Consider the following 13,583-nt stretch of genomic DNA (forward strand, 5'->3'; position numbering starts at 1 on the left):
ATATATATATAAACAAAGAAATTTGACATGGTAATTTAACACATTGAAATTGGGCCTCTGTCTCTTTAAAACTTCCTGCTCTGTCTGAAACTCTGCCTTCAGGAAGTCATCGCTCCTCTATTAACCCTTTAGCAAGGTTTTTGCCAGCGTTGCACTGAGAAGTAGCTCCTATAATGAGGTCAGTTGATATGCAGTTCAACTGAACTGTTTGCTAATTGCTGGTGGCTAGTCTGAAGGAGATGAGTGGGAATGTCGCGGGGGACGGCTGTTTAGTGAGGTGGAGGCTTGGAGACCGCACCATGGTGCGGGTGTCGTCCCCCCTGGTCAAAAAGGGGTGTAGGTTTTAATGTTTTTATCTTTTTTAATCTTTTTTTTTTTTTCAAAATCTCTTTCTCTTTCTCACTGTTTATTCAATGTCACATGCTGTTTTCTTTTAATTATGTAAAGCACGTTGAAATGCCTTGCTGCTGAAATGTGCTATACAAATAAAATTTGATTGATTGATTGATGAAAGCAAAGCTAGATCCATGCAGGCGTTTTACACAGCTGACTGGTTGCCATGGGAGATTAAAGAATTTCTCAAGAATCAAGTCAACATTGAAAGTATGTTTATGATGAGGGAATAACATCAGAACATCATGAAAAGCAAAACAGAAAGAAATCTGCAAAGAGGAGCAACACTTTTTTACCACATCATAAAGTGTTGCCCTGTTATAATATTTTTAGACATGTAGTTCTAATTCTGAGCCTTCGGTGAGACAGAGTTGCAGAAGAACTCTGCCGTTTAGCAGACAGTGAGGATCTCGGCAGGAAGTCCTCTGCTTAAGGTTGATAAGAGCTGCAGGGTCCTAAGCCTCATCTAGCAATGACTGATCAAAATGTGCATCCAGCCAGAATAAAGCTGGAGATGGCACACTGTGCTTAAAAAAAACAACTCTGGCATTTTCTGGAAACCCCCACCCCCCCCAAAAACTTTGACGTTCTCTATGTTAAGCTGTACTGTTAGGTGTTTGTTTAAACCATCAAGAAAATGTTTCTGTCTTTTAGCAAATACAAGGTGAAGAAATCTCCACAGTTCTCTCAAACGCCTGCTCCACAAAAAGTCCTTACTGCAGTTTCTGGCTATAAGCAGAATCCAGGGCTTAATCCAAAGTACTTAAAAAAATCCCTACTTTCTCACTCAGCAACTAAATTCTTTACTTTCACCAATGCAACAGCAGCAGTTAACAGGAAGTACAGACTCTGTACAGAGCAATAGGCTGGGTGCTATCTCCTAGACATGCAGATTCACCTCTGAGTTTTAGCAGCAGCTAAAACCAGACAGGGACAAACCACCCAAAGGCATAAAATGCTCCCTGAGTCTTTTCAGAACGGAGGCATTTGAAGGTGAGACTTACTTTTGACGTTCAGATACATGGACTTGCTAACATCGGCCCCGACGTCGTTGCTGACCCGGCAGAGGTAGAAGCCGCTGTCTTCCTCCAGTACGTGCTTGATGAGCAGAGAGCCGTTCACCAGAACCTCAATGCGAAAGCCTGAGTTGAGGGCAATGGGTTTGAACTGAGGTACCCCGGCACCTTTTGGAGAAAGCAGAGCAGGACGGTCACTTGGGTTAGACTGTGAAAGTCATTGTGAAAAAATTTATATTTGTGTCGTCTGCTAATATGGGGTCCAATGGCAACCTCTTAGGGTAGCGGTTCTCAACGTGGGCGGTACCGCCCCCCAGGGGGCGTTCAGAGGACGGCAGGGGGCACTGGCGGACATTTTTACAAAAGGGGGGCGCTGGGATTCCTTTGGGGGGCGTTTGGTCGAAGGTAAACTTTACACCTTAAATTCACAACAATGCCAGTTTAGACTTTGAACAACTTGGTAAAACTGTATTGTGTAACATTAAAACATGCTTGGCTGCAACTGTATTGATGGCAACTCTTCTCCTTCTTCTATTCAGTGTTTGTTAGCTTTTGGCACAGCTCCTCTCTCCTGCTACTGGCAGCAGGAGAGAGGAGCACCGCTGTGGTGCATCAATCCAGTGTTACATCGACTGATAATGTTGCTGTGATTCACTTTGTCTGGTATTTTTGTACATATGTTTTGGCAGTTCTGTGATCATGTTAAGCAGCAACTTATGTTAAAAAGTGTTTTATTTCCGTTTGAAAGCTGCCCGCTTCCACGGGAGGACAACAGAAAATCGCTCTTATAAACATGTAATTACTAAAATCACGATACCCTCACTGTGTATCCCTTTGAAAAATGAACCCATTTAAATAAAGAAATCCCTACCTGTGTGATACCACGATAGAGAGCGTTCATTTTATAGCGTTAACACCGGTACTGTGGTCCGGTATGAAACGGGTGTGATAGAACAACACAGCACTTTTAAATTTCAATAATCAGAATGCAGAAATTGTTTCCGTTGTTTTAAAAGGTTTATGTCAGTTTGCCTTTTCCCCATCGATACGCTTCCCGACCACCCTGCACCTTAGGGGCTTAAAAAAAAAGAAGACGCGCACATTAAGCAAAACTCTGAAACAGGAGAAGCGGGACATAAAACGGAACGACAAACTAGATGTGAATTATGGCATAAAAACAGAGAATCCGACGCTGAACAGTGAAAAATCAACACATGATGTGAAACACATGACGATTAGGCGGCGCAGCAGGTGATGAGTGAAGATTACTGATGGTGAGCGTCAATAAATGATAAAATAAATGTAGCAACAGGAAAGAAACTAAAGTGGACATAGCAATAAACCAAGAGAGGATAAAATTAATCAAATGAAACTAAATGGAAATGAATGAAGAACAAAATGCAAGAATAAACTAAGAAACTAAAGTAAATACAGAGGAATAAACTGGTATGGCAAGACCTTTTGAGCAATAATTAATACAGAGACTGTATTTGTCTCTGTATTAAGACTGTATTAAGTCTCTATATTATGGCAAGAATAAACAGACACCATTTCCACATAAAAGGTAAAATAATATTGTTGAAATGTCATGGGTTTGTTGAGACCACATCTAGTACTGAGAATAAATATAACTTACAGACCATAACAGTAAAGAACTGATCACTTATTTATGTTTTTAATTAGATTTGATATATTTATTTCTTCAATATTATTTTTCATGTCAGTGTTAATGTCGTAGGCTGATGACTCCATGACACTTTCAATTTGACTCATTAGGATTTGATTAAGAACCAGATTTGTTATTTGTAATTTCTGTCCAGTAAAACTATTAATCTATAAATCAATAGACAGGTCTATATAAAGATATAATTCATGTTTCTATCTCATATTTATTTGTATGGGGCTTAAAGGACCTGGGACTTTTGTTTTTCCAATGAAAGCTCTGGTTTGCACAATAAATGCCATGTGGGTGAAATTTTATGGATGATACTCTGATGTCCCATTCTCCTGAAGGCAGCACAGAGCTGCACCACCAGAAACCGACAAACACTGAAGAGAAGAAGAGCTATGATTAATATAGTTACAGTTCTATCCATGTTTTAATGTTGCAGAGCTCAGTCGTTTGCAAATAGATCAAAGTTTAAATTGGCATTTTATCTGGTCATTTTGTGGAATATTTAACAACTAGAAAATGGCAAGAATATTTTTTCCACTCTGATTGGCTGCTGTTAGGCCTACCAATTTTAACTTAAATATTCTTTGCATTTTTCATATACACTTGTGAAAATAATTTCTATTCCTATGGCTTTATTGTTCTCTGGGAAATTATTTTTGATGGCAAATACAGAAACAAGCATAAAAATCAAAACATCTACAATAGTGATATTAATATTAATTATAAAATAATGGTCAGCGGAAAGTAGCCTGCAAATTCTTTGGTGGGGGGCGGTGAGGGACCTGGATAGAGGCTAGAGGGGCACTGGCACAAAAAAGGTTGAGAAACACTGACTTAGGGGGCAATTTAATCCCTGTTCATACAATGTATCGTCTGTTACCCAAAGCTCCCAACCCACGGAGCTCCTCCAGACTAGCGGTAGCAGCAATTAGCAAACACCTGGTGGAGCTGGTCATACAAACTACAGTGCTCCTAAAAACATTTGTAAATGCCATCATTGGAGAAGTATTGTTGTGATGATGTGGGTAGGAGCTTCTTAAAGACACAGAAGTCAATTTCAAGGCATCAGATAACAACTTCAATGCCTTTTAAGTTGTTTTTGATGTACACAGCATAATCATAAAAACTAAAGTAACTGTAACTAGAATAGTTACACGATTGTGCTATAAAATGGCACTATATGTCAGGAAAATACATAATACTGCCCCTTTAAGAGGTTTCCTTCCAGAATTGACCAGTATTTAGCTCCAGCTTCAGTCCCCTGCTGAAGAATAGTATCACCACGGCATCATGCTACCACCACCGTGTTTCACAGTGCTGATGCACTGAGTTTCCCACCTCGCATAGATGTTTTGCATCCAGATGAAAAAGTTCATTTTATTCTGCCACCAGCAACTTTTTTTTTCCACATCTTTGCTTTGTTCATGTAAGTTTGAGCTTCTAAGATCCAAAATCAAAAATTTCCAATCAAGGCAGTGGGTGGAAAAAGGTTCTTGGACTCACTTCCGACTTGATTGTTTTAAAAATATACACCCTTTATTTCTTACAAAAATCTAGACAATTACTAAAAAATTATTTACAATTTAGTTGAACATCAAAGTTAACTTAATCTGATGTTTCGAGTTCAAAAAGTGGACAAAAAAATTCATCTTACGAAAACCTCCCGTCTTCACTCTGGACATTTGTCAAACAAAAGCACCGCAACCACCACACAGCTGGTGTGTTTTTAATCCCTTAAATGAATGGACGGGTCTAAAAGTTACCAAAGTAATCTAATCAGTTCCAAATATAAAAAATTATTACAGACTTTGGTTTTACACTAACTTAAGTATATTCTAACTACCCAAAGAAAAACTAAACTGATAGAAACTAAAATTTACAAAAGATCCACATAAATGGCCACATCTCAAGCATTTGTTTACCTTTGGAGTATTCCCACTGGATGGTAGGAACTGGATAGCCTTCAGCTGAGCAGTTGAGGATCACCGCCTTCCCGTAGATGGCATCCTGGTCCTTTGGTTGCACCACAAATTTAGGAGGAACTGCAAGTAAAACAGACTTCTCATTATTGATGCTGAAATGTGTTTTAGTTTAGGATTCTGAAGCAAAATAAAAAAGCAAATCTAAGCACTTCTACTGCTTGCATCTCTACACCTATCGTCCCCCTGTTCTGTCCTCACCTCGGACGATGAGCTGACTCTGGTGCTCCACGGCGGCAGCTTGGTTGCGAGCGATGCAGGTGTAGTTCCCGTTGTGGGCCAGCGTGAGGTTGGAGATGCGCAGCGAGCTGGTAAAGTCGATGTTGTCGATGGTGACGCCCAGGCTGGCCGGGATCGGTCGGCCGTCCTTCTGCCAGGTGATGAAGACGGGCTGGTCGCCGGACATGACGACGCACGGGATGAAGACTCGCTGGCCAATGGAGAACCGGGGAAACTCAAACGGGTGGATGGTAGGTGGGACTGTGGAAGAAGACATGCAAATGTATTTCCCCTGCAGGCATGTGGCTTACATGCTGTTCATTAAAGTTTAACATCAGCACATGTTCGCATTCCTCCTCCCCATCCCATGCAGGAATTAAAATTGCTTGTTTTCTGTGAATCAGCTGAAATTTCTCTAATCACACGCAGAGACAACATTCTCTACCCTCCCCCTTTTTTTATGCTCTCTGGGGACGCTGTAGCCATCGTGAGAAGCAGATCCTTTGGAAAATTAATGATTTAAAATAGCATTGGAATAAGCAGCACTTCAGTGCTTATTTAATTCACAACAAAATAGGCATAATAGGCTCCTGGGGATTCCCTCTCGCAAGCGGAGGAATGCTAAGCAGCCGAGAGGCAAATTAGCCAAGGTGGAATCGCAGTGTAGCTTTTGCCTACGCTGTGTGATTTCCCCCCTTCGCACACTCGTTAGCTCGTCAGGGCCCGCCAGAGCGAGGGAGGGGCCGGGCTTGCCCATCCAATGATGCAAATTATCCAGCGTCACTGAGGAAAGAGAGCCATCTGAGGTTATCTTCATCTGGCTGTGCTCAGCACCGACGCATATTTTGATGCATTTCAGATGAACCGGCTGGCTGGGATGATGGAGATGGAGCGCTGCTATGTGTGTTTTACATAGAGCAACCAACAAATATCTGTTTGTTCTGTGTGAACCATAAAATGCATGTTCTAAATCACGTACATTAAACATGGTATAGATCTATAATAAATACTCATTTGTGCGAGTGAGAAAAAGGAAAGGTTTGGAGACATAAAACAATATGACTCTGAAGTTTGTTTAGAATATGTTTATCCTTGTTTTTTTTGTTTTTTTTAAGTAGCTCATTCTGAATCACAGATAAAAAAAAATTTGTAGACTTGCAAAAACCCGTCAGAATGGATGTTGAGGCTTTCAACCTTGGAGAAAACTTTCAAATATGTTTCCTAGTTTATAAATCACTGAATGGCTTGTCACTAAAACATATTAAAAACCTTTCGGACCTCTCAGGTCTTCTGGTTCTGCTCTGCATCCCCCAGAACAAGAACCAAGCAGCATTCAGTCTTAGCGCTTCATTACTCTGAAATAACCTTCCAGAATCGAGTTGCCGTCGATTAAAAACAACGAGGTAATTGTTTAATATATACTCAGTATAACACATGATGGGATTTGACAAACATAGTGTTTACTGCTTGTTTCAAAGTTGGTGTCATTGTTCTCATCATGCCTTGCTGCTGAAATGTGCTACACGAATCCATTAAGCCGTTTTGGGTTGTGTGTAACCTGTATGCAGAGAAATCTCTACAGTTTGGGACATTGATGATGGTGCACTCATTTACCTCATCATTTCTCATAAATACACACACACCACCAACGTTCCCCAAACAGCACCACATGTTGGCATCCATCATGATGCGAAAGCAATAACTACAAACTGTTGCTGCATCAAAAATAGCATTATTAACATTTCGGTGATATTTCTGACACTCTAACTGCATGTCAGGCATTGCACCAGTTTCGACCGGGGCCTTACCTTTAACAGTAACGTAGACGCTCTGGTGAGTGGACAGCTGAGGCTGCACCAGCACGTTGCACGTGTATTCTCCTTCATCCACATCCTTCTGCACATCAAACAGCTTCAGGGTGCCGTTGTTCTCAAAGGCCCGCTGCCGGTGGTTGTATGGCAGCAAGTTGGAGTCCTTGTACCACTTGATGGAATAGTAAGGGTAGCCGATGACGCGGCAGTGGATGTACATGTCCCGCCCAGCAATGGCAGTGAGGTTTTTCATAGGTCTGATGCTGGCAGGCCCTTGAGGACAACATTGGAGAGACAACTCTCTTAAAATGATTTTGAGGCCTGTGGGGTTGGCTGAATGATAGCTGTGCTGTGTTGTGTTTGTTCTAAAAACAACACAAAGATTACATGCCTTGTTTGTTCTTAAAACAACGTGAGAGAACAAAAACCTGCAAGGGCGTTCCAGAATGCCTCACTACGTTTACTTCACGACGTTGAAAAAGCGTTGATCTCAGCTAGAAACGTGATTTGAGTTGTTTGCACTACCACAAAATAAGTCGTGCAAGAAGTTCTTTTTATATAATTTGATTACAATTCCATTTCTACAAACACAAATTTAACTCCGTACCTCATCCGGTTCCATAGGACACTTAATGTCCACACGGTTTTCCCTCTGTATTAGCAGAACTACCCAAAACTTGGCAAGTTCCACGGCTGCAGAAAGGATTGGCTGTCCCACTCTAGAGTTTATGAGGTGGCACTTTCTGTTGTACATAACAGTTTTGTGTTGAAAAATGACCCTTTTTTCTTTTATAAGTATGAATCAACTCCGGCTCTCATGATATTCAGGAAGCATTTTGTTCTCACTGTGGAGCTTGATGCTTTTATGACACATTAGATGTTTGTTCAAGGTCCATCTGACAGCACAATACAAATATTTAAATATGACTTCTTAACAACAACTTTCTACCATTTTAGTGCTCAATCCAATTGTTTCTGGTTGTGGAACAAGATGTTGCAATATTAGAAAGCAATGATATCGCTTCTCAACTCAACTTGGCTCTACACAGGTTGGGTCATTTCCATTGCAATGTGGGTGGGATCATCACAGCAAAATGGCCCAAAAAGTAACGTGATGTGATTTGAATGCAACCAACTGCCTAATTCTGACTGCACTTCTTCATCTGCCACCAAGAACAAAAATGACTGCATCAAATATGTCAATCTTTGTTTATCTTCAGTTTTTTTCTTTTTGCCACTTTTGCATAATGTAGAAACTTGAATTTTACTTCTTAAACATGTTTAGTAGTTATATAACCAGTAAACAGCTACCCCCAAGTAGCTTGTCTAAGCTTGAACAGAAATAGTTTAAACAAGATTCAATGTTGTGTTGCATCCAAGTTTGGTTCGCTACTCACTTGTGTGTTGTTTTGTCTGGTGCTGCAGTGAGTACAACCCTTTGCTTTCTCTAAAAGAGAGTACCTTCCAACCATATTACCGGAAAATATCCACTGGTATAAACTTTCATACTTTGTATAAGCAAGTAAAACACACATCTATAAAATATTTAGCTAAATTACACAGCTGAGATCACATGCGGAGTTTAGTTCAACTCCTATTTAGATTATCATTTTTGGAACAACTGTAGATATCAGAGAAATAACCGACATACTTTCTCAGCACTGAACCGTTTCAGTTGAAACCAATGTTTCTCTTTCTCCCAAAGACCTGAACCCTTTCCACAAACTTAGTGAGGCACTCCTTCTGCGTCTGCACATCTCGGTGCTTTTAGGGTCGCATCAAAACAAAACGTCTCAAGACATGTTGATGTGTGTATGTGATGGTGTGCTGGAAGAGTTGATCTGACAAGCACCTCTTACGTTTATTCGCGCCTGGTAGGAAACCGTCCCTGCCGAGTTGTTGCAGATGCAGCGGTACACCCCTCCATCGGGGACCTGGGTCTGGGTGATGTTGAGGTGGCTGACCACGTGGCCCTCGGCGTTGGCGTAGTAGGAGATGCGGTGCCGACTGTCCCGGATCACGGGTTCGTCGTCCAGCGACCACGTCACCCGAGGCTCCGGCGTGCCCTTCACCGTGCACGACAGTGACACAAACTCGTTGACGTTGTAGACCTTCTCGCTGAATGAAACCAGAATCTTTGGGGTGCCATCTGGACGCAGACGGGATTTAAATACAGTCACACAGTGTCTGCTAAGGTCATCAAAGAATGCTAGAAAATCCAGTTTAAAACATCTACAGAACAAATGGTATTGAAAATTCAGTGGACTGGGCATTACGGTGCTGAAATAATTATTCAAAACAGCAAACTGTGATTAAAAACTGCACAGAAGTTGCATTCAGAGATCACAGATTCACAAACTGATACAAACTCCCAAGCGCCCATTCATTTCTGCGGGTTCTGACCTTCCAGTATCACTTGAACAAAGTCCTGGGCGGACATCTTGCCATGCCTGGCGAAGCACTGATAGGCTCCTCCGTCGCTCTTGGCCATTCCAGCCATAACCAGGTTCTCTCTGCTTTGGCCTGTCATGCGGACACTGTTGCTGGGGTAGATGAGCTCTCCATTGCGGTACCAAGACAGTTGATACTCCTCAGAGCCAGTTACACTGCAGGTCAAGGAAACCTGGCTTCCCACGCTGCCTTTCACCTTCCTTGGACTCACTGTTACCTTCAGGGGTTCTGTGTTTTAGGGAGGCAATGAAACATCAGTGATCGATGTCAAGAAGGAGAAATATGCACATTGTCACATTACGCACTTTAGATATCTGATAAAACTGATTCAACTCCCCACGGTGGGTGAGCAGATCAACACTGAGCACTGACCTTTTACGTGCAACCTGCCAACAACCTCGGCGTTGCCGTAGCCGTTCCATACTTCACACACGTATGCCCCCGTGTCACTGGGCTGGGCTCGCTCTATCAACAGGCCTGTGACGCTCTGCCTAAAGCGTGTGTCTGGTTCCAGCGGTCGGTTGTCCTTCAGCCAACGGTATTTGGGTGCCGGGTGACCTGAGGCCTTGCAGGGCAGCTCCACTCGATGATTCGTCATCACCTCGCGACGCTCGAAGCTGTCCAGTATGTGCGGTGCTGAGTTGGTTGGATCTGAAGGGCAGAAGAGCGAGGTAAGTTAGGGCTGTGAACTCTGTTGCGACAGGTTGAGATTTGCCCGATGTGTGATGCTTGTCTTGGTCGTCAAGAGCATCTACTGAAATGTTTTAAGTAACTGGTGGTCATTAGGTCCAAGAACTTTAGACCAGACTTGTCTGCAATGAACTGAGGACACTGTGAACAAATAAGTCATCTGGCAAGCGCAAGGTCAAGAGCTCAGATTCAGCTCTGCCCTGACCACATGCCCAAGTGTCCTTGAGCAAGAACCCCAGACTCGGATCCGTTTACATCTTTAAGAATTCGCACCCCCTTTTTGTATCCTTGCATTTCTTTACTTCCCAGTTCCATTTTGCAGAATTGCTCCTTTATATTGCTGAAGAGACGCAGCTGTCTCTCACCCAAGTTCAAATGACCTTAATGGCACGTCTTCTTCTCTTCTGTTGTCAGCTTCATTTCTATTCAGATGACCTACAGGATTTGTCACTAGCACAATTTTACAGCCAAATGTTCCTTGGTTACATATGCATATATTTATGCTTTTAATTTGTAAATCAAAAGTATAAAGCATACGCGCTGCTCTCAGTAGTTCACTACTCTCTACTCCAGGTAATAAACCTGTTAGCTTTACTCACTTCTCACTGGTATAGTGCTAAACTGTGTGCAATATCAAAATTCACCATGTGTAACATAACTTGCCTATTTGTCAATGTGCAATATGACTTACATTACTATTTAATTTATTATTTATTTACTTTAATCTATGTGTAACATCTGCCTACCTTAACATATACACCTGGAATTTACTTATTTTTTACTATACTGTTACAGTATTTCTATATTCGCTTGTATTTTTTGTATATATAGATTTTTATATTTTTTATATTGGTTCTGTTCTGTCCTGCTGTAACAATGCAAATTTTCCCACTGCGTGATTAATAAAGGAATATCTTATCTTATCTTATCTTTGTTAATTTGGACAGAAAATCTCCCACACGCTGGTGTTTTAATCTCTACTTGGTAAACAGATAACAAAAAGAATCGACTCACTTTTAGAAAAGTTGTCTGTTTACACTGATGATGGAGAAGTTTAAGACTCTGGTTCCTCACCTGAGACAATGAGACGGGCACTATTGCTCTGACGGGTCTCTCCTGTGTACCGATGTCGTGTCATACACCTGTAGTTGTAAAGCCCGTCCTCCATTTGCACATCCAGGATATACAGGGCACCCGTGGATGTAATTAGAAACCGTGACACTGAGAGGAGACACATTCAGAAAGCAATATCAGCACACTATGAAGCATTTCTAAGTGTAGATGTACCTTAATGAAATCATAAAATCAGTGAAACACAGATGATAAAATGACACCCATAAATGCTTTAAATGCCTGTGGTGGAAGCCGTTACAACATGTGACGTATTTATGTTGCCCACAAGGTAAGTGCACCACATTGCAAAGTGTGGAAAAGCTATCCGTTTCTTCCCATGAAGCATCTTCTCTTGATTCATTAGTCCCTGCTGTGCTCCCACTCAGCTTAATTGTCTTGTGCAATAAACATTAAAAGAAATAGTAAACCACTGTATTACACTAGACAAATACAACTGGAGTCTCTCACGTGTGGTTTGGCCCGCCGCCGTCACTCTCATGCCAAGAAATTAACCAAAACAGAAACACAAACGCACCGTGGTGTAAGGATTCACCTACTAAAACAAACGTACGGCATTTCTCGTAAAACCAGAAGTCTGTCAGCCAAGGGGCCGTAAGTCCAAATGTGTTAAACAAAACATCTTCTGCCAGGTCACCTTCCCTGATTTGACCGACTGTCAGGTGAGCCATCAGCTACCTACAACACAACGGCTCCACTCAATGGGCTCCAGTATCACAACGGAGGCTCCAGTGCCTCTGTTCCTGGAGGATTCCTGTGCTGCAAAGTTTTAAGGCATCCCTTCATTTGAGATCTGCAGAGGCCTGGTATCCAGCGACCATTTGATTCAGGTGTTTTGAAGCAGGGATGCATCTAAATGTTGCAGGATGGTAGCTCTCACGCCTGCTCTTCTGCCTTTGTAAACACACCACAGATCCGAGCAATATGGTCTTCCAAATATCATTAAAATCAAAGCATTGCTTTGGGATTGCTCAGCGTGGTGCTCTAGTTTTGGTCAATAATTTGGAGGATACCAGAAGACATTTGAGAAAAAGACGGTCCATTTTTTCATGGACTGCCATCTTTTGGAGTCTAAAGAACCGTGATCGACATGTGGAAGGAATAAGCGAAGGACCAGTTGCCTCCAGATTTCATCACAGGAGAAGGTTGGCTTTATATGATAATAATAATAACAAAAGAAGACGTGACAATCGCAGACGGTAGCGGAGAAAGACAGCCGAGTGTATTCGTTTCGTCTTATACATCGCAGAAGCGGGGAACAGAGAAGATCCAATATTGAAGTCACTTAGCAAATATTTGCAAGTCAAGTGAGGTACGCAGCCCTGTGTGATTGTAGTCACCAAACATCTGCTGCAGCCCATTTAGCTCCGAACAGCTCTGAGGCGCAGTGACAAGACTGTGTGCTGTGTAGCAGTGTAACACAGCTCGTTATCATGTAGCTCATCGCTCTTCCCTCTCTCTCCTGGGGGAAACTCTCACACACAGGTCTGCTCTTCTTTTTTTTTCTCTCTCTCTCCTCCCGCTCCAGACTAAAGTGCGAGGAGCCTGGGATCACAGAGCTCTTTGATACGGCACGGCTGCGCAGGTCGGACGACGGTAATGTAACGCTAATTTGCATGAACACGTGGAAGGAGACTGAGGTAGTCAATATTTATGAGGGGGCGATGTGCGGCGCCGTAGCCGGTGGCTGCCGGAGTATTTTATGTCACGAATGATGGAGAGGCCTATCAGGGAGGGTGATCAAATGAGGCTGGCGCATGGCGGGGGGATTCTGCAGGTACTGCGAGGCTCATCATGATGCAGACTTTATGGGGTGTTGAATTACCCTCGTTTAGTCCTGTCATGCCAGTTTAACACTGATTAAGACTGCTGGGGGAGACTCTTACACAGCACATCCTTAAAATAAGGGAATATAGATCACCAAACGCAGCACGCGACGGCATCTATCTTGAGTTTATTGGCGAAGGAAAGCTGCAGTGTGTAACTTTTATGAAGAACATTTTCTACATATTTGCTAAAACTGCCACTTTGTTGTGACAGAATGGTATGAAACATAATCTGTGGAAAAATTTAGCTCCTTTGCCTTCTCTTAGAGCTAACATAGAAACAACCAATCAGAGCCACGAGGCAGGTCTTAGCGCTGCCTGTGACCGTCCATGTGGCGCTGTTCATCTCCCCCTTTCTCCTCCTCCTCGCTCTCTGCTAGGCTTCAGGAAAC

General features: G+C 42.4%; 1 protein-coding gene across 2 annotated transcripts in view; it reads right to left on the reverse strand.

Moving 5' to 3' along the window:
• dscama (Down syndrome cell adhesion molecule a) overlaps positions 1–13,583 on the reverse strand; it is a 101,891-nt gene that overhangs the window by 25,917 nt on the left and 62,391 nt on the right. For both annotated transcript variants that reach the window (XM_008428268.2, XM_008428267.2), the window contains exons 4-11: positions 11,309–11,455; positions 9,917–10,195; positions 9,497–9,772; positions 8,946–9,242; positions 7,091–7,366; positions 5,265–5,543; positions 5,007–5,126; positions 1,398–1,577 (exon numbers count right to left, since the gene is read on the reverse strand). In XM_008428268.2, the coding sequence (XP_008426490.1) occupies positions 1,398–1,577; positions 5,007–5,126; positions 5,265–5,543; positions 7,091–7,366; positions 8,946–9,242; positions 9,497–9,772; positions 9,917–10,195; positions 11,309–11,455 (1,854 nt within the window). The remainder of the gene's footprint in view (positions 1–1,397; positions 1,578–5,006; positions 5,127–5,264; positions 5,544–7,090; positions 7,367–8,945; positions 9,243–9,496; positions 9,773–9,916; positions 10,196–11,308; positions 11,456–13,583) is intronic.

The sequence above is a fragment of the Poecilia reticulata genome, linkage group LG14, assembly GCF_000633615.1.
Source record: "Poecilia reticulata strain Guanapo linkage group LG14, Guppy_female_1.0+MT, whole genome shotgun sequence".
In the NCBI taxonomy this organism is placed as follows: domain Eukaryota; kingdom Metazoa; phylum Chordata; class Actinopteri; order Cyprinodontiformes; family Poeciliidae; genus Poecilia; species Poecilia reticulata.